The sequence below is a fragment of the Drosophila yakuba genome, chromosome 3R (genome assembly GCF_016746365.2).
Source record: "Drosophila yakuba strain Tai18E2 chromosome 3R, Prin_Dyak_Tai18E2_2.1, whole genome shotgun sequence".
In the NCBI taxonomy this organism is placed as follows: Eukaryota; Metazoa; Arthropoda; class Insecta; order Diptera; family Drosophilidae; genus Drosophila; species Drosophila yakuba.
The window spans coordinates 2,896,280-2,918,346 of NC_052530.2; the positions used below are offsets into that span (position 1 = coordinate 2,896,280).

A 22,067-nucleotide genomic window follows, 5' to 3' on the forward strand; every position below is an offset into this window, starting at 1 on the left:
GTCTTTTTCTGCGCCTTCATCTTCAAATTCTGTGGTAATCCCCTTCTCAGGCATACTTCGCAAAAATTCGTGAGAATATTTATAAGTTCTATTATTGTTTAATGCTTTGAGCTTATATCTATCTCCTGGTAGTACCTCGGACACCAAAAATGGGCCTCTAAACTTAGGATCTAGTTTGGTCTGGTGCCGCTCTTCATTTTTGAGTAGGACATGGTCACCAACCTTGTGTCTCACAACAGTAGCTTTATTCTTGTCAAATCTTTCTTTATCAATTTTGGCATTTTTTTCCATGTTACGTTTTGCTATTTCTCTAACTTTTTCCACATCGACAGTATTTTCATTATTTATGATAGGTGTTAGACCAAACGGCCTTGCTTCTTTGCCAATGAGTATTTCTAACGGGCTAACTTTGGTCACTCTATTGGGCGTGCTATTAAGAGCCAGTTGAACTTCACATAAAGAATCCTGCCAAGATCCCTGGCCAGTTTCAACCGCAGTTAGCATGGATTTGAGAGTACTCATAACTCGTTCTACTTGGCCATTGGCACGACTAGCACCTGTGGCGATTAAGTGCAACTCTATTTTCTGAGCAGAGCAGAAATCACGAAACCCTGAACTAGCAAAACTACGTCCTTGATCAGCGATCAATCGAGAAGGGACACCAAATAACGATATTAAAGACCTTACTGCCTTAATGCAACTTATAGTATCTAGCTTTATGGTATGGGATAAGAAGACGAATTTGGTAAATGCGTCTATTAGCACAATTATATATTCCTTCTGATCATTTTTGCCGCTAAGTTTCCCGGTAATATCGACATGAACTGTATGCCATGGGATGTCAATCTTAGGAATGGGATGCAGTTCGGCTTGTATTTTGCCAGACGGGGGCTTTGACAACCTGCAAGTAATGCAATTGTCCACAAATTTGCGAACGTATTTGGACATTTTATCAAACCAATAAAACTCGTACATTTTCTCGAGAGTTTTCTCCCAACCAAGGTGCATGATTGACTCGTGGACATTGTTGACAGCAGACCACCTAAATGGCTTTGGGATTATAGGCAAACAACGAGACTTTCCGTTTCTTTGGATTTTCCTATACAGAGTCCCAGACCGTAGTTCGTAGCTTTTAGCCAAATCTCCGGGCAATTCATCATTACGTAATTTAGACACAATAAGAGCGGTTTCTTCGTCTCTTTGCTGTTCGGCCAACAACCAACCATCAGATATTTCTGTCAGATTGATATGCTTTTCCACTATACCTGCTGAATTCCTAACACTTTCTGGAACTGGATTCCGGGACAGAAAGTCAACATGGGCCATACGCTGTCCAGGTCTATACTCTATATCAAAATCAAAACATTGCATGTACGACCACCACCTATGAACCCTGGGAGTTAACTCTATCTTTGTACGAGAGGCCTTAAGCGAATTGCAGTCGGTGAACACAACAAAATAACGGCCATGCAAGTAATGACGGAAGTGTTTTATGGAGTTGTATACGGCAAGAGTCTCCAGTTCGTATGAATGGTAACGCGATTCTGCTGATGACGTCATCTTGCTAAAATATTCGATAACTCGAGGCTTCTTTTCAATTCGGTGCAACAAAATAGCGCCATAGCCATCGGCACTAGCATCCGTGTGAAGCTCGATATCAAATTGTGGGTCAAATATAGTGAGAACAGGTTCATTAGTTAAAATAGATATTACTTGTTGCCGGATTTGCTCATGCTCCAATTCCCACACAAATGGTTTGCTCTTTGAAGTTAAAGCGTAAAGAGGTTTGAGCAGTTGTGAAAACTTTGGTACAAATTGGCGAAAATACGAGGCGAGTCCGATAAATTGTCTCAACTGAGTGATGGACCGCGGAAGTGGCAGATTAACAAGGGCTTGAATTTTTCTAGGGTTTGGTCGAATCTCACCTTCTCTAACTTCAAAACCCAAATACTCTACACAAGACTTAAGAAACGAGCATTTTTCAATATTAAAAGAAAATCCTGCTTGAGTGAGTGTTTGCAATACTACTCGTAGCCTATCAAGCGCCTCTTCCTTTGTATGTGCAACTATCATTACGTCATCCATGTAGACAATTGCGTATGAGTGGGTAAGATCACCTAAGGCACGATTAATGGCTCTTTGGAACACAGCAGGGGCATTTTTGAGTCCGAATGGCATAGTTAAATATTCGAATTGGCCTTCTGGGGTAACGAACGCCGTCCGCTCAATTGAATTCGGGTGAATTGGGATCTGGTGAAACCCGCTTGCCATGTCTATACAACTGAAAAACCTGGCACCACTCAGCCTAGCGATCTGATCTGAAATAAGCGGCAATGGATATTTCTCCGAGACTGTATTTGCATTAAGCTCCCTATAATCCACACAGAGGCGGTCTGTACCATTTTTCTTTCGAACAAGCAACATAGGGCTCGCAAAGGGGGAATAACTAGGTCTTATAATGTTTGATTCTAACAGCTGTTGAATTAGATGCCGAACTTTTGCCTTTTCGTCTACACTCAACCTATACGGGCGTCTTTGAACCGTCTTATTTTGGTCGATCAAGCGAATTTCTAGCTGTCCTGTAGACACACGGCTTTGTGGAATTCCACTAATAAATGAACCCGAATATTCTTGCAAAATTGATAACAATTGGTCTCTATCAGATCCATGCACGTCGGTGTCAACAGTAGCCAAATCAGGATTGCATTCAGAAACTTCAATGGGTAATATAGATTTTTCGTTAAACATAGTAAGGGCCTTTGATGTAATTGTCACGCCGATTCCCTGGCTCAGAATATCTCGACCAATCAGAGCGTCATACTTGATGTAATCATTTAACACTACATGAAACAATATTTCAAATGAACGTTCACTAATCATAACATTTGCCAGTATCTGTAAAGTGCTACAAACAGTATTACTACCAATACCCTTTAAAATGACTACGCTGCTTATTCTAGTTCCGGATAGTCTCTGCGAGGCGGCTTCTTTGATGAGTGAGCATTCAGCTCCGGAATCGAAGCAGAATTGGAACGACTCACCAGATTGCGATACAGTTCCAACGGGCTCAAGGACAGTACAGATGTTGACTTCTTTTACGATATGGGTTTTGTTAGATGACGAACGCTCCTGACGATCAGGACACACAGTAGAAACGTGTCCATCTTTTCCGCACTTGTAGCAGGTCACAGAAGACCGATCTCTTCCTCCCATGTAACCAGGGCGTTGTTGGCCGGGTTGCTGGGTATAATCTGCCACTGGTTTTGAGCGACACTCCGCCTTTTTGTGGCCGGTTTTTCCGCAATTATGACACTTGATGTGAGAATAGAGCTTAGCTCGTTTTCCTGGCGGCGCTGATGTATTGTTGGAATGCTGGCTCGGTCTAGCATCAAACGAATAGGCTTTAAGTTCTTGTTGTAATTCGTTCCGAGTGTCGATATTGGTGGTAAAAACTAAACGCCTCAAACGCCTGTCAATTCCAGCTGCATGTGCCAGCGCAACGGAGACTGCAATTTGTTCCACACTCAGCGACTTCCACCTGGCCATAAGCGAAGTAACCATTCGGCTTCCGTATAATGACAGGCACTCTCCTTCCGTAGGGCATCCTTGTAGCAGATTCATAACCGCTGCAGCTAATGTGTCTGTTCCCGCAAAATGTTGCAAAAATAATTCTCGGAACTGAGTCCATGTTATGCCAGGGAAGCACGTCTGAGATAGCCAATGGGACGCGCTCCCTTCCAGCGACTTGCTGAGGGTCATCACAAGAGCGCTGCCGTCCAGTTGATTTTCGGAAAATATATAATCCACCGTTGAGCACCAGGATTGAGCGTCTGAGCCTGAGCGTTCGGGATTAAACTTTGGCAATACGACAGCATTTGAGTTTTTTGGGTCTCTTTGTGAGTTTTGCACTTGTTTTAACAGTTCAGAAAAATGGCGACTTTGCGACTCCAAAATTGTCAGTAAATTATTTTCACTATTGGAAGTAGGAGTAGGCAATCCCACTTCTGATGTCGAATCGCGATCACTTTCGTGTTCTGCATCGCTTTCCACCGCGTCAGCGTAACGTTTTCTGGCCGCGCGTTTAATTCGGGAGCGAGGCATGTCTAACTTCTTCGGCGATCAAAAACTTAATGTGAAGAACAAATGTTGCAATAATGCGTAGAACCCGAGTCTACACGCAATACCAACACACTTTGGAGACTTACTTCACTCCACATACATTAATACCAACACACATACTGGCAATTTTGTCTATTCCTTGCTCGTCCCGTTATTAGCGGGAATATATCTCTCTCCCTCTCGCTCACGCCCGCGACCAGACTACGTTCGGCAGAAACAGTTATTTGCCACGCTGTTGCGAAGTAGAAAATGCGTGTTCTAAGAACATGCAAAACGAAAGAGGCGAACACAAAGTAGCAGAAAACGGTCGTTATATTTGAAATTAAAAGTAAATCTGCGACATATACATAGGTGAAACTGTTTTCTCGTATCTCAAATGTATTCGTACATATGTATGTATGGATATATGTAGGTATATATATCTAGGCGAAATGTTCCTTAATCTGGCAAAGCGGAGTGGGAAGAAAATTTTATGTCTCAAAGATGCTGTTAATTTCTTGCGAGAAGAGAAATAGTGCAAAAGTCTTGTTCCAGATTACGAAAAATTTGTTTGTCCATTAATGACGATTCCGGGATCATCATCAACGAAAGAAGTTTCTCGACCCTTCGACGTTTAAAAAATTTCCTTCGTACAACTATGTCTCAAAATCGTTTGAATAACGTCGCTATGGTACATTTATATTCAGAGAAAACAGATGCTCTTGATTTAGGAAAAATGATGGACGAGTTTATTGTAAAAAATGAGAAACGAACAAGTGTATTTGCCCTGTCTTACAAATTAAAAGTTGCTTAAATTGAGTTTTTTTTTTTTTCATTGTATATTTTCGAAAAATTGGGCAAATCCATTCCCGACCCCAAATGAAACTGAGACAAAAAATTTGTGCGTCTTGCTATATAAATTATGTTTTTGGTGTAGCCCTAGGTTATCCCGCGCCGCGGTCCAAGGGGAAAGGGGTTGAGTACTTCAGCGCCGATGCGATCGGCTGCTCTGCTAGGGCTGTATGTGCTGGAGATCTTCTCCTCCGGGGATGACGTAATCGTCAACGTAGTCGTCTCCTCAGCTAGGTGGGGGTGGTTCGCTGGCCTTTGCTCAGCGCCGTTCCTGATTGTGATCAGTTTACGATGGGAGAACTATCTCCGTTATTACCTGCCCTTAAGGCTAGATAACCAATTCAATAAATGCAGCTTTAGCTGGAGTAGGATTTATGAGCAACTGCTCTTTATTGTTATACAAATCAAACTGAAAACTTATTCTATTTTACAGAAGCTATTCGCGGTCGGCAAGCCGACCGCTCGTCCAGCAAAGTGCTGACACTAGCAAAAACAGCATATCTCCCCAGAGTTTATGCTGAATTTGCATATAAAATATAGGGTAACAGCCCCGAACTTATATCGACTTAAATCTACTCATTAACAGTGTTAACTACTCCCCCCTCAGGAATATGCCCGTCCTCGGTCATCTGAAACTTGGCAACGACTTGTTGTATTTCAATCGCATCTCGTCTCCTCCTCAGCACCAGAGTGAGCAGGATAGAGCAGCAAATGAAGACGCTGATTCCCACGCCGACCGCAAACCAAATGTCTGTAGTTCCAGCCGATTCCACCTCCTCCTTAAGGCCTTGGATAACCTCCAAGTTTTCGTTGTTGATCCTTTGGAGAAGCGGTATGCTTAGCCTGGGATCGTGGCCGATGATGTTTAGCAATGGGGATGCAGCCATGCCCGGTACTTTCCTTATGGCTTCACGTCGGTTGGCATATTTGGTGCCGTTGATGAAAGCCACTCGCTCGAACATAATTAGATGTGAGCCGTTGGTATCTATTTCGGGGCCATCGTCGGTGCTGACTTTAGCTATGCACTCGTTGGTTATTATTACGCCGTCATCTACCAATGTGATTAGACTAAGATTGCTGGGCTGCGTTTTGCATAATGCAGTGCTCCCCGCATGCAGACCTCGAGCGCAGGTATCATGGGTAGCCAGCTTGCAGTACGATGCGTAAGTTGTTGGTACGCATTCGGTGACTGCCAGGACGTCGTTGTTGCATTCCGCTACTATGTTGTCCGTTAGTTGCAAAATGGTGTGTTGGTGGGATACCGGGAAAATGGTGACCTTTTTACAAGTGGCTTTAATGATGGGGTATGTAATTATCACATGGATAACACTGTCGGACTGAAGGACTTTAATGTTAGATGCCTCTATTAGGCTTATTACGGGGATTTCTGTAGGGTGATCAATTAATACAGACTTCAAATCGTTATGGTTAAGAATGGCCGGGTTTATGATATTGGCTTTAGCCAGTGTGACGGTAAGCATTACATTTTGGATTTCGGTAATTAATATTCTGTTTCTTGCCAAGAGTACCTCGTACAAGTGAGGAGTGTCAACCATATTATTTTTTTTCGCTAGAATGATTTTATTAACTGCTTCTGTTTGTTCGTTAATTTTTTCCTGGGTCTGTGTATTAATGACCACCTGTCTATTGTTTGATTCTATTAATCGAGATTCGGACATTTTTAACATTTCAAAATCGGCGGCATCTGGGGTGCCCGCTATTACTTTCAGTGCTATGCCTAGAAAGTTTAGGCTTCTGGCAATCCTATGATGTACTTTCAATACGGCCAGTAAACTTCTGAGATGGTCGGTATCTAGTAATTTTGCATATGCGACTCTGGTAATAGCTCGGACAACCTACTAGTCTCTTCTATCATCATTTCGAATTCGGACAGGTTAGTAGAATGCCTAAGCCAGTTTCTCTTCTCCCACACCAGTGCAACACCATCTGTTATGGGGATGTAATTAGCATGAGAGTAATTGGTAATCCTAGCGTTAACTATAGTTAACGTAATTAATATGATTCCGGCGATCCTGTAAGAAAGCGGAAGATTGAATCGAATGTGCATCTAATAAAAGGATAAGTACGCTTAAATACAAGGTGCATGAATAAAGGTATAAAAATTGTGGAAGATGTAAATTCGAGAGGGATTTTTATCTAAGGTTGTCCTTATGGACCACCCTCCCTCTAATGAGGACAGACGTTCCCATGTCTGCTTCTACACGCTCTTCTGTGTAGAGTGCGGTTAGCTTATTCCCTAGCCTTTTGTTGTTTTTGAGGTAAACCTTTTCACCTACCTCAAAAATTCGGTTTTGCCTAGTAGGGTTATACCTATCTAGGTTAGCCTGTTGCGCTCTTATGATACTGGTTTTTATTGCCAGTCTCTGAGCGTCGTTGGCAGAATGCAAGGCGTCTTTAGGCTGCAACTTTGTGACTGAGTGTAACGTTTTGTTATACTCTACCGTGGCTCTCATGATGAGCTCGACCGTCTCGTCAACTTTTTTGTCAATTTTAATGCACCTAGCTATTTCCGTTAGGGTGCTGTGGAATCGCTCCACTTGCCCGTTGGAGCTGCTATGTAAAGGGGGTGCATTAACGATGTCAATGTCATATTGGTTTTTCAGAAGCCTCGTTATCGCAGTATATTGTTTTGGTATTTGGGAAAAAATTTACCAATTGTAGTATGGGGCTGCGTACGTCGATAATGGCCCTAGAGGCTAATGGCTGTACTATGGCGAACTTTGAGAACTTATCCACACAGGTTAACAAAATTTTTTTAACCGTGGAATAGATGTCCATATGTAGCTTTCACCCGCATATGAGGGAATTGGGGTGACACCCAATTCTTGCTCCTTGGGGTGCCTGTTGTACTTAGCCTTGGTGCATGTTCTACAATTTATAACCACCTCATTGGCAAGTTTTTACATATTTGGAAAACAGTAGTCCTGAAGGACTTGCTTAACATTTTCGATCGTGTAGGTCAGTGACAGTTCACTGTGTACTGTGGCTGCGTCAGAGTGGGGTTCACTTTCCAAAGCATTAACTTTCTGACGGGACAAAGCGTCGGCCACAAAACTTTCCTTTCCAGGTTTATAGAACACTTTGGCGATGTGTTCTTCGATGAATGCTTTCCATCGTTTTATTTTAGCGTTTGTATTCCGCTCGGACACGGCGAATGTGAGAGGCTGATGGGCCGTAAAAATTCGGATCTCTCTAGTACCATATAGGTAATTTTGCAATTTCCCAATAGCCCATACAATTGCTAGTAGCTCCCTTTCGTTTGTTGCGTAATTAACCTCGCAGTCTTTTAATGTGCGAGATATCATTGTTATTGGTCTGCCCTTTTGGGATAGTACCGCACCGATACCGTTTGCTGAGGCATCGGTAGTCAAATCGAAAGGGATTTTAAAGTCTGGGTATGTAAGTATAACATCTTCCGATGACAGAATGTCTCGAAGGCGCTCAAACGCTCTGCGTTGGGTATCATCAAATTCAATAGCGACCTTTTTAGACATGTGTTTACTGACAGTGCCATTCTCTCCCTTGAGTATGGAGGTAAGTGGTCTAGCTATAGAAGCGAAGTCTTTGTCGAAACTTCTGTAGTAGCTGTCCAACCCAAGAAAAGACCTGAGGCTGAACAAAGTTTTTGGTTCGGTGTACTCTTGTATGGTTTTCACATTTTCCGGATCTGTTTTTGCTCCGTTTGCTGTGACGATAAAACCTAAAAATTCAACACTTTCTTTGAAGAATTTGGTTTTTTTGGGGCCACTCCCATGTTGGCTTGACACAGGCATTTAAGAACTGTGTCAATGTGTATGACGTGGTCTGCCTCAATTTCGGAGAAGATTATCACATCGTCTACATAGACGTAACAGATTTTCCCGATTTTTTCGCGGAGCACGTCGTCAATCGCCCTTTGGAAGATGCTTCCTGCATTCTTTAGTCCAAAGGGTAGACGGCAAAATTCATACTTTCCTCCATTTATGGAGAAGGCAGTTTTTTCGCGGTCCTTTTCAGCCAGATAAATCTGGTGGTACCCCGATTTTAAGTCTAGGGTAGTAAAAAATTTGGCCTTTCCTAAGTTCGCTAGAATCATAGGAATACTTGGCATAGGGTACCGGTCGGCAATGGTTCGTTCATTCAGTTTCCTGAAATCGATCACCAGCCGTTTTTTTTTGTTGCCGTCGGCATCGGTCCCTTTTTTGTCAACAACCCATGTTGGGCTGTTGAATGGCGACCTAGAAGGCCGAATAATGCCATCCTTTAACAGCTGTTTGATTTCGGTGTTAACAAAATCCGCTGCTCCCATGGGATAAGGATATAGCTTGGAGTATACGGGTTCGTTAGTCTCCGTACGAATTGTAGCAATGATCGAGGTGTTAAATGGAAGCGCCTCGTTAGAGTGCGAAAACACTTGTTTCCTCTTAAGGATCATTTTTTTAAATTCAGTTTTCACTGAATTTGGGACTTCAATGTCATCGATGTTTGTGAAGTTCACAGTTTCACAGTTGTGGAACTGTAGCTTTTCAGATACGTTTCCGTACCTTATTGCGCCGTTGCGTAAGTCTAATGCCGCTCCGGCCTGCGTTAGCAAGTCGAAACCTATTATGGCATCAAATGTACCAATGGTATCAAGCAAAAAGAATGGGGCCGTTAGGGCAAATATGTGCATTAGGCAGTTTTTTTTCACTTTACTGGAGCCATGAATGGAACTCTCAGTGAATGGGGAGTCGACAAGTGTTGTGTTTTTCAGCTCCTTTAGGGGCTTTACATAACTTTTTGCCGCTCCAATATCTATGAGTATTCTTAAAACTCTCCCCGACAGCCTTCTTTCAATGAAAGGCAAGCGGGACCTTCCTCTAAAAAATTAATGAGGTCATTGGACTCCAATGAGTCCACTTTCGCTCTTGCATTAAAAGCGGCTGCAGCCGCGTTTTCATAATCCTCATCTTCCCCCGCGTTAGCGTCTTGTTCAATCTTGAAAACCCTCTGGCGCCCTTGACCAGACATTCTCTCAGAAGAGTTTTGTCCTTTAGGGGCATGGTTATCGCTTCCCTTTCTAAAGTTAGTGGAATGCCTAATCTTTGAAGACGATAGATCTATGTCCATTGGCTCTGGGGATTGAATCTGTTTGGGTAGATCGGATACCCAGTTCTCTTGCTTGCGCCATGAATCGGTATTTTGATTCTTGCTTGGCTTTTTAAAAAAATGAGGGTTTTTTTCTGGGCCGCGGTCGGCACCAAAATTTTTGCCTTATTTTTCAGGCGCGCGGTGTTGGCTCTTGTGGAAGTCAGTATTTTGAGTTCTCTGCTCCAACGCCTTGGCGTATGTGGCCGCGAACATACTTCGTTCGATACTGGCCTCTGCTTCTCTTGCTAATGCCAGTGCTGCTGGCAGGTCTTTGGGCTGTGCTGGAAATACAACAGCCCTAAGGGATTTTTTTAGACCCGATATAAATACGAGTAGGGCATCAGCCCTTACCTCTGTATTAAGCAAGGTGGCTCTTTCATCGTCATATGTCATGACAATTTTGTTAGTGACGAGGGTCAATTTTCGTTCGACCTCATCGTAGTACTGCATTAGGGTTTGGTCACCCTGACGGACCGACTCAAGACCCTGTCGTAAAAGTCGCAAGGATGTCTTGTCTGCATAGGAGCAGTCCAGTCTAGCCAAAATGGCGTTAAAATTAAGCACTGTGTTATATGAAACTAGCAGCGCGCGCGCTGGCCCTTTAATTTTGTTTCTAATAATCTTTGAACAATTCAAAAGCATCGGTGGCCGATTGCCTCCATGCCACGTATTCATCCTGTATACCAGTAAAATCTGGAATTGACTTCACAATGTGTAAAGGTGTATCACACGGTGTTGCTCCCGGTTTTACAGCTACCCTCTGGTAGGTTTCTACCTCCGGCGCTTCTACACGCAAATTTTTTAGCTGTTGATTAACGGCATTTAATTGCTCTGTAAATTCGGCTTTAAGCCTATGTTCTTGATTATACAACGCGGCCTGAACTAACGCTTCAACTTGGGACGCGTTCATGGTGTATGTGTTTTTCTCTGCCTGTGCTAGTTGCAATCTGCGGGTCTCTCGGACAAGCTCTTCTTCGCTATCACTTTCTAATTCGCGTTTATTTTCCCTATATGGGCCTGGAAAACTCATCAAGCCATTAACTGGTTAACACTAAACACAAGTTGTATAGAGGCCGAATATTCTAATTCGACAGAAATTAATTTGGATATGGTATATTTATATTAATAACCGGGTGCTTGGTGTCTGAAAATGTGCATTTAGAGACGGCTGATATAAATTTGCCTTTATTTGTGAGTCACATTTACAGTCACACTTTATCAAAATTCAAACATTAAAATCAAATATTAAAATTTTTGGTAAATAATTTGTAGGGATTTTTGTTTATTTTTTCCCTGTGTACTTGAAGCTGTATTAAATATGATCAGCCCACTTAAATTTTTGGGGGTCGTGAATTCTTATTCAGTTGGGTGCCAATTATGTTTGTGGTGTAGCCCTAGGTTATCCCGCGCCGCGGTCCAAGGGGAAAGGGGTTGAGTACTTCAGCGCCAATGCGATCGGCTGCTCTGCTAGGGCTGTATGTGCTGGAGATCTTCTCCTCCGGGGATGACGTAATCGTCAACGTAGTCGTCTCCTCAGCTAGGTGGGGGTGGTTTGCTGGCCTTTGCTCAGCGCCGTTCCTGATTGATTTACGATGGGAGAACTTTCTCCGTTATTACCTGCCCTTAAGGCTAGATAATCAATTCAATAAATGCAGCTTTAGCTGGAGTAGGATTTATGAGCAACTGCTCTTTATTGTTATACAAATCAAACTGAAAACTTATTCTATTTTACAAAAGCTATTCGCGGTCGGCAAGCCGACCGCTCGTCCAGCAAAGTGCTGACACTAGCAAAAACAGCATATCTCCCCATACCGGGAAGACCAATGACAACCAGACACGGCCCCTACAGAGTTTATGCTGAATTTGCATATAAAATATAGGGTAACAGCCCCGAACTTATATCGACTTAAATGTACTCATTAACAGTGTTAACTGTCACTGAAGGGTGGCTCCATTCTTGGCAGAATAGTTATGCAGCAGCAATCCGAGAGGAATTCGGATCAGAGCCGGACGAAGTAGAAATTCATTTCAACATGGCAAATGTCACAAATCGATAAGCTGTTCAAGCTGGATAATCTACATAACGCTTGAAAGCTTTAACGCTTTCATTAATACTGGAAGCCAAGTCAGTATAATTCGCAAATCAATTGCAGAAGAGAGCGACAGGAGTGTTTTATTGTGGGCATATTTGGATGCTCACCTATCCCTACCCTATCCCTGGGACAAGATGTAATACATGCGATGAATTTTAATGAAAATTCGAGCCAAGCGAGATAAAAGTCATGAGAGCATTTCATCAGCCGGTAACAGCCTTTCATAGCATTAGCCGGATTGGAAGGCATAGGCAAGACAAAAGTCGTCCAGGCACAAATTGCTGTTGAGAGTGGCCAAGCAGTTTCTCAAGTGCCATATATAGTCTCCGAGACGAAAAAGGAAGTTGTTGCCAAGATGGTCGACGAACTATTAGATCGAGACATTATACTCCATCCACATCAGAGTACGCCAGCCCTGTGGTGCTTATCAAGAAGCCGAACGGTAGTGGTAGCAGAAGCCGATAGTTTGTAATCGATAGCTAAGCGATAGAGATCGAAAAGGCACGAGTAAAAAAGCGTACGCGAAGTTTTGTGAAAGCGATTATTAATTTAGTTCAGTTTCATAATGTTAGCCAACAATAAACACTCCACCAATCGAGAAGCTAACCATCCTTTCATTTGACAAAACCCAGAAAGTATTAACTAAATTAAACATAATATCTAAATTCATTGTGTCAGAAAAATAAATTCAATCCATAAACAAATTTATACCGAACCAAAATGACCACTAAAATCCGAAAAACATTGCTAGCTTTAGAAACTTTTATTAATGATTTCTATATAACATTCCACGTCAAAATACCTATATTTTACAATGGGTCAGCAATTTTCGACAATTGTACGCACCAAATTAAAGGCTTGACATCAACGATTCTATGTTGGATTTCGAACAAAAACTGAGCTCTCCATAAAATCTTTCAAACATTTGAGCATAAAGATTATCTTCAGTCGTTATCGATCCAAGACGACATAATTGACACGAAGACTTCAGCGACTAACTTTATATACTATTTGTGTTATTGACAATATGCACGGCATATGTCTTTGTATATATTTAGCTTAACTTAACTTTAACAAATAAAGTTGTGTTTAGTTCGTTTTGAGAACAACCAAAGAACAGTCGTATTTTATTTAAAAGATCAAAAGGCCGAGGACCCAAGATAAAGGAATTTAAAACTCAATCAACCAAGGTCCACTCACAAAAACCCAAGTGCGAAGCCTAACACTGAAAACTCGCGTGCCATTCAGAAGAGGAATCCGTTAATCCATTTCGTTTTCTTATTTTTATTTCGCTTTCGTTCGTCTTCGTCCCTTTTACCAACATAAGCGTAGAAATAAAAGGGTGATAAATTTGTTTGAAATATCATCGCTACTTCCTCCATTGTTTCAACTCCCTGCAGGAATCTATTCGAGTTTTTAGTGGTTTTAAGAGCAAGCGCTCGATGGGATGGCACCGTCTATTGATGTCGAGGTTAAAGGGTCTGTCTGTTGTAAGCAATTAGCCATCACAACCAAAATCAATCGGAGTTAATGTGACGTATCGTACTTATGATAGATTAAAAAACGGCCTCAATATAAAATTTGCGGTGTTTCAGGCATATAACTTGGAGTCTCACCAAATAGGATTAACTTTTATTGAGAGGTACATAAATAATTCAAAACAAGAGAGAACGCTATAATCAAAAGTGTGGTTACATACTTTTTAACGAATCTAGTATTCCCTCTTAATCTACGATTATCGGGTATAATTAGCGTATAAATTTTCAAATAAACTGGCCTTACCCTGAACTCTCATTGCCATATTGTTGTGGGACGTATTTGTATTTTAATATAAAAATCATATTATTTATTTAAAAATAAAATTTTTTTTTACTTTTCAGGTTATTGGCCACTTGGCTTCACCTGGTGCAACATTTATGTGACGTGTGATGTACTGGCCTGCTCATCCAGCATATTGCACATGTGCTTCATTAGTTTGGGACGCTATATGGGAATAAGAAATCCATTGGGCACAAGGCATCGATCTACAAAACGATTGACTGGTATAAAGATAGCCATTGTCTGGGTGATGGCCATGATGGTATCCAGCTCAATAACAATGCTTGGTAAGATAAAGATAGGAGAGATTAAAACGTACGTACAAAAGTATATTTTTTGTGCATTTAGGTCTCGTCAATGAGAAGAACATAATGCCGAAGCCTAATATATGCGTGATCAATAATCGCGCCTTTTTCGTGTTTGGATCTCTGGTAGCTTTTTACATTCCCATGCTGATGATGATTACCACATACGCTCTAACTATTCCCCTCCTCCGGAAGAAAGCGCGATTTGCCGCCGAACACCCGGAAAGTGAAATTATTCGCAGGTATGTAGATATATAATGTCATCACGGTTCGTATACCCGTTGCTCGTAAAGTTAAAGGAAATACTAAATTCGTTGAAAATACTGTACAGCGGAAGCGTTTCCAACTATGACCGTCCGTCTGTCTGTCCGTATGAACGTCGATCTCTTAGGAAATATCAAAGCTAGAAAGTTGAGATTAAGCATGCTCCAAAGACTCCAAAGACTCCAAAGACATGGACAAAGCGCAAGTTTGTTGACCCATGCTGCCACGCCCGCCATCGTTCTGCGGATGGCTACTAAGCTTCCAGTTACGACTTCGGCTCCTTAATTATCTTTCGCAGCCTCTTAAATATAGCAATTTGTATCATTGATCTAAATCTAACAATCTAAACACTAAAGAAAGTCACTAAAAGAGTCCATAGCTTAGCAAATATTTTTTTCGAAAATAAAATATTATTTTCTGACTGCATCCTTCATGCTTACACATTCATGTTTTCCAGGTTGGGTGGACGCTTTACCCTAAGGCCACAGCAGAGCCAGCAGATGTTCAGATGTTCAGCGGGTTCTGGCGGCAAGTACAAATTCCTAACATTGGGCGACAGCCATCGCAGCTTCCACACTACAGGAGAGGTTGAGGGTAGAACTCCTACCAGAGGGAGATGCGTAGAGCCAGTGAAACGACCTTTGATGCTACATCGATCGGCGAGTAGCGGAAGCATGGGCGCGGTTAGTTGTCGTAAAGTCATCAACGGGAGTAGCGGAGCTGGAGGAAGTAGGCACAGGCCGACAGGCACTAGCTTTCAGTTCTCTGGCGACGGCATCCTGCGGCACTCATCGTCTTCCGCCTCGAACTGCCAGTCCACATGCATGTGGCGCAAGCACGGCGGCTATCCGAACCTAATGGCCAGGTAATTGGAAAACCCTTGAAAACATAATGATGTAGTTGCGACTTACTGCAAATTTGTATTGGAATATTCTTAAGGGGATAGTGCATGGTGGCACTGATTGTTGCCATAATACTGTCAACACATCAAAGCTAAAAGATCCTTAGACTTTTGCAATATCTATACCAACGGTAAATTACAATTCTAAATGGAATTTATTAATAAAGCGAGCAGCTTGAAATCGAATTATGAATTCTAAAATATGGTCGGAAACTCTTCCTTAAACTACATACTTTTCAACAAATCTAATATACCCTTTCACTCTACGAGTATCGGGTATAATTTCTCGACCTTAGAAAAGGACGCTTTCTTTACATTTTTGTGTAAGTCGGATTCCCCGACTGTTAGTCGTTACTCAGGTAGTGGGAGTGCGAACAAGAAAGTTTATTTCTCTTGCATATCGATAGAAATTGGAAAAAACAATATTAAAATGGAAAAAAATAAAATTATTAGAACTTTCAAAAGTGTGGGGGTGGGAGTTGTCAGTGCTAAAATGTCTCCTTCACACTTCCACCAGCTGAGTAACGGGTATCGGATAGTCGCGGAACTCGACTTAAGCGTTCTCTCTTGTTATACCCGTTACTCGTAGAGTAAAAGGGTATACTAGATTCGTTGAAAAGGATGAAACAGGCAGAAGGAAGCGTTTCCAACCATATAAAGTATATATATTCTTGATCAGGATCAATAGCCGAGTCGATTTGGCCATGTCCGTCTGTCCGTTCGTCTGTCTGTCCGTATGAACGTCGAGACCTCAGGAACTACAAAAGCTAGAAAGTTGAGACTAAGCATACAGATTCCAGGGACATAGACGCAGCGCAAGTTTGTCGAATCATGCTGCCACGCCCACTCTAACGCCCACAAACCGCCCAAAACTGCCACGCCCACACTTTTGAAAAATGTTTTGATATTTTTTCATTTTTGTATAAGTCTTGTAAATTTCTATCGATTTGCCAAAAAACTGTTTGCCACGCCCACTCTAACGCCCAAAAACCGCCAAAAACTGTCAGTGTTGAAGACCTCCTTCGCACTTCCACTAGCTGAGTAACGGGTATCAGATAGTCGGGGAACTCGATCATAGCGTTCTCTCTTGTTTTTATAGTCGAAAGTGTATTAGTGACTACTGGCCAGATATTTAAATGTTAATTCGAAAATAGGTCTGTCTGAGTGTAGTAAATTACAATATCAATACCATGCATACTGCCTATATATTGAGGACTTTTTTTGGTATCACCCAACAGCCAATCAAATCGACAGGCCTCTGTGCGTGTCACCATCTCCCAACCAAAATTGGGTCGCCCAACAAATATAGGTGAAAATGGGAGTGGAGCTGTTAGAGCGATGGAGGTGGGGGGTGGTGGCAATGGCTCATCACTTGGCAGAACGAGCAACTCATGTCCAGGAGGCACGGGTTTAATAGAAAACGCAGCCAACCAGGGATCGACTCTGAACCTAAGTCAGGCAGCTGGAGGCAATCAGTTGAAGACGAAGGCTTTAACAAAATGCTGCAACAAAATGCGGCCCTTTAAATTTTCCTTAAACCGCGTTTCCACGCCCAACCTAAACTTACGGTAAGTAATGATCGCGACTACATTTTACTTCATAATAGGTTTTTAGTCTAACCGTAACTAAAGTTGAACCGTAAACTAACTTAGTGGTTAATCATAGTAGTTCTAAGCAACGGTTGAAATTGTTTCCGTCGACATGATTGAAAAAGGGTATACTAGATTCGTTGAAAAGTATGTAACAGGCAGAAGGAAGCGCTTCCGTCCAGATAAAGTATATGTATATATTATTGATCAGGATTACTAACCAAGACGATCTAGCCATGTCTGTCTGTCGAGATTTAAGCCAATATAAGGGCTAGAAAGTTGGATTCGACATGCAGATTACAGAGACAAAGACGCAGAGAAAGTTGCGTTACAGACTCATCCGCCAAAAACTGTCAGTGTTGAAATTAACGGGTAACGGGTATCAGATAGTAGAAGAACTCGACTTGTCTAATTCTTAATTGTTGCTAAATTATCAGGAATTATCTTTCACAACGTCGCTTAGCATAGGCAGTCTATAAATAAGTTTGTATATTTACAACTTTTCTTATGATGGAAAAAATCAATGCATTATGATACTAATCTATTACTATAATCTAATGGTGTGGAGTGGGCGTGGCAGAAAGTTTTTTGGCAAATCGATAGATATTTACAAGACTAATACAAAAATGAAAAAATATCAAAACATTTTTCAAAAGTGTGGGCGTAGCAGCTTTGTGCGGTTTGTGGGCGTGGCAGAAAGTTTTTTGGCAAATCGATAGAATTATACAAGACTAATACAAAAATGAAAAAATATCAAAACAATTTTCATAAAAGTGGGCGTGGCAGTTTTGGGCGGTTTGTGGGCGTTAGAGTGGGCGTGGCAACATGAATCGACAAACTTGCGCTGCGTTTATGTCTCTGGTGTCTGTATGCCGAATCTCAACTTTCTAGCTTTTTTAGTTCCTGAGATCTCAGCGTTCATACGGACGGACAGACAGACGGACGGACATGGCCAGATCGACTCGGCTATTGATCCTGATTAAGAATATATATAGTTTATATGGTCGGAAACGCTTCCTTCTGCCTGTTACATACTTTTCAAAACTGTCAGTGTTGAAGACCTCCTTCGCACTTTCACTAGCTGAGTAACGGGTATCAGATAGTCGGGGAACTCGACTATAGCGTTCTCTCTTGTTTACAATGCATATTCTAGGATATGCCAAACGAATTTAGGTATTTCTTTTTCGCACACGCACTAGTTGACAAAAAGGGTATCTGATATTTGTTGAACTCAACTTGTTGTTTTTAGACACTTTTTATATGATTTGGTTATTGGTTTCTATGTATTTGGTACTATATTCGATGTTTTCCGCTAGGTAAATATTTAGTGTGGACAAGAGATAAAAAGACAACCTGTGAAAGGAGGATCTCTTCGCACTGATTTAATTTTTTTTGTTAATACGACCAATATTCTTTTTTCTTACAGTTTTTTAAACAATCGCAGTAAACGAAACAGCTTGTCGGCAAATGCCGTTGCCACGGAGCAGAAGGCCACCAAGGTGCTCGGATTGGTGTTCTTTACCTTCGTTCTGTGCTGGTCCCCTTTTTTTATCTTGAACATTATATTTGCCATCTGCCCTGAGTGCCGAGTGCCGGAGCGCGTAGTGAATACCTGTCTTTGGCTTGGTTATGTCTCCTCGACGATCAATCCAATCATCTACACCATATTCAATCGAACGTTTCGGGCGGCCTTTATCCGCCTGCTTAAGTGCAACTGCGAACGGTGAGTAGAACACGCAAGTTTCGGAAAGTCATTGAAGCCCAACGCGGATCCAGTGGGGTTAAATCAGAGAAAACCTGCCGCAGTATGAAATTTCCCACCGAAAAAAGACACATTTGAAATTTGAGGAAGCAGTGATAAATGGGCACAATGCATTTTTCTGGAAATTAATGTGGTAGTGATTTGTCTTACCAGAGGAGTCTAGACAAGAAGGGAGCAGCGATAAGAAATCTAACGCTCTAAAAATATATTTCAGGACAATGGCTGAGGATAAGTTAAAAAGTTCGAAACTTAAAATTTTAATTCGCGAATAAATAGAAAACGTTGTAAAATTACTTTTATCTATTTAAAAGACTTGGAAATGTTCCCAGACCGTGTAATGCAGCAACTTCGTAGACCTTAAATTAAACTTTGCTATATGCCAAAGTTATTTAAAACAATCTGTGTCCGAACTAAAAAGTATTCACAACCGGACATTTACCATGACGAGAGTAGTTTTCTGCCACTGACTTCTAACTGAAATCTAATTACCATGAAATTGCTTAATATAGCACAGCCAATAACGTAGTAATTGCCATCCAATTGCAGTTCCGGTCGCCCGTTGCGCTTTCGTTCAGTGACAGAAGGACGAGGCGCTCTCAGCCTGTGCGCCCCTTCGGCCTTGCCCCTGGCCATATCCTTCCAGGGGGGGCCACTCATGACACCATCCACGGCAAATGCGACGCCGTTGAGCGAGTTCCGCGGCAGCTGCTGCACGGTCACAGACGACTAGTGCTGAGCCATGAGGAGCACCATCATGTTCATAGCTGGGAGAAAATATACGAATTTATACCGACGTAACGGCAAAGACCAAGCGGAGTCTACTGTAATTAGCAGCTTTCCCTACATAACTTCAGGCCCTATCTTTTAAATCACAATCAATTTAAGGAATTTTGTAGTTTCTGTATAGAAAATAGTAAACTTTGTAGTCATCCATATCATTAAGGGAGAAACAGAAATGATTTTATTAGGGCAAAATAAAATAACAAAAAGTAAGTAAGAGTATTCGTTACCATATCCACTCTCTTCGCCTTTTTATTATATATACGTAATATATGTATATAAGTAAGCGTCTGTTCAATAATATATAAACAAATATGTATAATTTCTTCTTTGGCTGGCATAGAGTCGATCTGGCCAACTTCTATTTTCAAACACGTGTCGATGGTATTTCAAATTGTAGTCAAAGCTTTCAACGCAGTGAAAGGGGTCACTTGCGACCATCTAAAATATAAATATTCTTCATCAGTAAAAAAAGGCAGGTTGATATATGTCCATCTGTTCTTTCTTTTGCAAATAAGTTCGCATTTGAAGTTAAGTTCGAAATGTGCGGAATCCGACGAGTATATAATATAGCTGCAATTGAAATGAATAAAAATTAAATAAAAAGGAAATGTATCTTTGTAGTTTTTAATAATAGTGTTGTTGTCGACAATATATAATTACACCCGTTACTCGTAGACTAAAAGGGTATACTAGATTCGTTGAAAAGTATGTAACAGGCAGAAGAAGGCGTTTCCGACCATATAAAGTATATATATTCTTAATCAGGATCAATAGCCGAATCGATCTGGCCATGTCCGTCTGTATGAACGTCGAGATCTCAGGAACTACAAAAGCTAGAAAGTTCAGATTAAGGATACTGACTCCAGAGACATAGACGCAGCGCAGGTTTGTCAATTCATGTTTCCACGCCCACAAACCACCCAAAACTGCCACGCCCACACTTTTGAAAAATGGTTTGATATTTTTTCATTTTTGTATTGGTCTTGTAAATTTCTAACGATTTGACAAAAACCCTTTTTGCTACGCCCACTGTAACGCCCACATACCGCCCAAAGCTGCCACGCCCACACTTTTGAAAAATGTTTTGATATTTTTTTTTTTGTATTGGTCTTGTAAATTTCTATCGATTTGCCAAAAAAATTTTTGCCACGCCCACTCTAACGCCCAAAAACCGCCAAAAACTGTCAGTGTTGAAGATTCTTCTTCGCACTTCCACTAGCTGAGTAACGGGTATCAGATAGTCGGGGAACTCGACTATAGCGTTCTCTCTTGTTTTTTAGTAAGCTGGGAAAATACGAGATATGGGAATATGTTTTAAGCAGAGCGTCGGAATTTATCCAATGTTATTTTTACCGTATTTTTACCAAGAATTTTATTATATATATTCTAAGTAATGTTCCCCCCAATAGCACCAATTCGGCAACAAATATGCGCTGTGTCTGTCTCTGAAATCAGAATGCCTAATATCAATTTTCTAACTTTTAAAGGCATTTTTCAACGAATCTAGTATACCATTTTACTCTACAATCAACAGCTATGAGAATAAAATAGATCTGTTAAAACTGCTAGTAAAATTAAAATATAACTTCAAAAATAACTTATCTGTTTCCCATTTTTTCAGTTTAGACACGGTTACAGACTAAATAATTTTTGCACAGATTTGCAAACAAATTGATCAAAAATCTTTGATTCTTTGATTAACCCATCTACTTTTACATGCACTGATAGTTAATTGTAACGAAATCTATGTAATTGTCTAGCATGACATCGTGCATTTAAAATTCAGACAAAAGAAAATGTTTCTCGTATTTTTATACCCGTTACTCGTTGAGTAAAAGGGTATACTAGATTCGTTGAAAAGTATGTAACAGGCAGAAGGAAGCGTTTCCGACCATATAAAGTATATATATTCTTGATCAGGATCAATAGCCGAGTCGATCTGGCCATGTCCGTCCGTCTGCCTGTCCGTCCGTATGAACGCTGAGATCTCAGGAACTAAAAAATCTAGAAAGTTCAGATTCGGCATACAGACACCAGAGACATAGACGCAGCGCAAATTTGTCGATTCATGTTGCCACGCCAACTCTAACGCACACACACCGCCCAAAACTGCCAGGCCCACACTTTTGAAAAATGTTTTGATATTTTTTCATTTTTGTATTAGTCTTGTAAATTTCAATCGATTTGCCAAAAAACTTTTGCCACGCCCACTCTAACGCCCAAAGCTGCCACGCCCGCACTTTTGAAAAATGTTCTGAAATTTTTTCATTTTTGTATTGGTATTGTAAGTTTCTATCGATTTACCAAAAAACTTGTTGCCACGCCCACTATAACGCCCACAAACCGCCAAAAACTGTCAGTGTTGAAGACTCTCCTTCGCTGAGTAACGGGTATCAGATAGTCGGGAACTCGACTTTAGCGTTCTCTCTTGTTTTTTAAATTTTTTATGTCAAATTATTTATTTAAATAATT

The 22,067-nt window shown here is 41.2% G+C and overlaps 1 protein-coding gene and 1 long non-coding RNA gene across 10 annotated transcripts in view; one reads left to right on the forward strand and one right to left on the reverse strand.

The window, feature by feature from the left end:
* Positions 1 to 19,826, forward strand: part of LOC6535307 (D(2)-like dopamine receptor) — a 66,081-nt gene extending 46,255 nt beyond the window's left edge. For 3 of the 9 annotated variants that reach the window (XM_039376829.2, XM_039376828.2, XM_039376832.2), the window contains 6 exons: positions 14,054 to 14,278; positions 14,340 to 14,538; positions 15,018 to 15,425; positions 16,700 to 17,029; positions 18,477 to 18,773; positions 19,359 to 19,826. In XM_039376829.2, coding sequence (XP_039232763.1) covers positions 14,054 to 14,278; positions 14,340 to 14,538; positions 15,018 to 15,425; positions 16,700 to 17,029; positions 18,477 to 18,773; positions 19,359 to 19,542 — 1,643 coding nt within the window. In that variant the 3' untranslated portion in view covers positions 19,543 to 19,826. Of the gene's footprint in view, positions 1 to 13,561; positions 13,816 to 13,935; positions 13,994 to 14,053; positions 14,279 to 14,339; positions 14,539 to 15,017; positions 15,426 to 16,699; positions 17,030 to 18,476; positions 18,774 to 19,358 lie in introns of those variants that run through there. The other 6 variants (XM_039376834.2, XM_039376831.2, XM_039376833.2 and 3 more) reach the window with 6 other exon arrangements.
* Positions 18,581 to 19,359, reverse strand: LOC26535850. Its single transcript, XR_001453902.2, has 3 exons — positions 19,107 to 19,359; positions 18,963 to 19,034; positions 18,581 to 18,847 (listed from the first exon to the last, which is right to left on the reverse strand). It is a non-coding gene; the product is annotated as an uncharacterized LOC26535850 (long non-coding RNA).
* Positions 19,827 to 22,067: the final 2,241 nt, after the last annotated feature.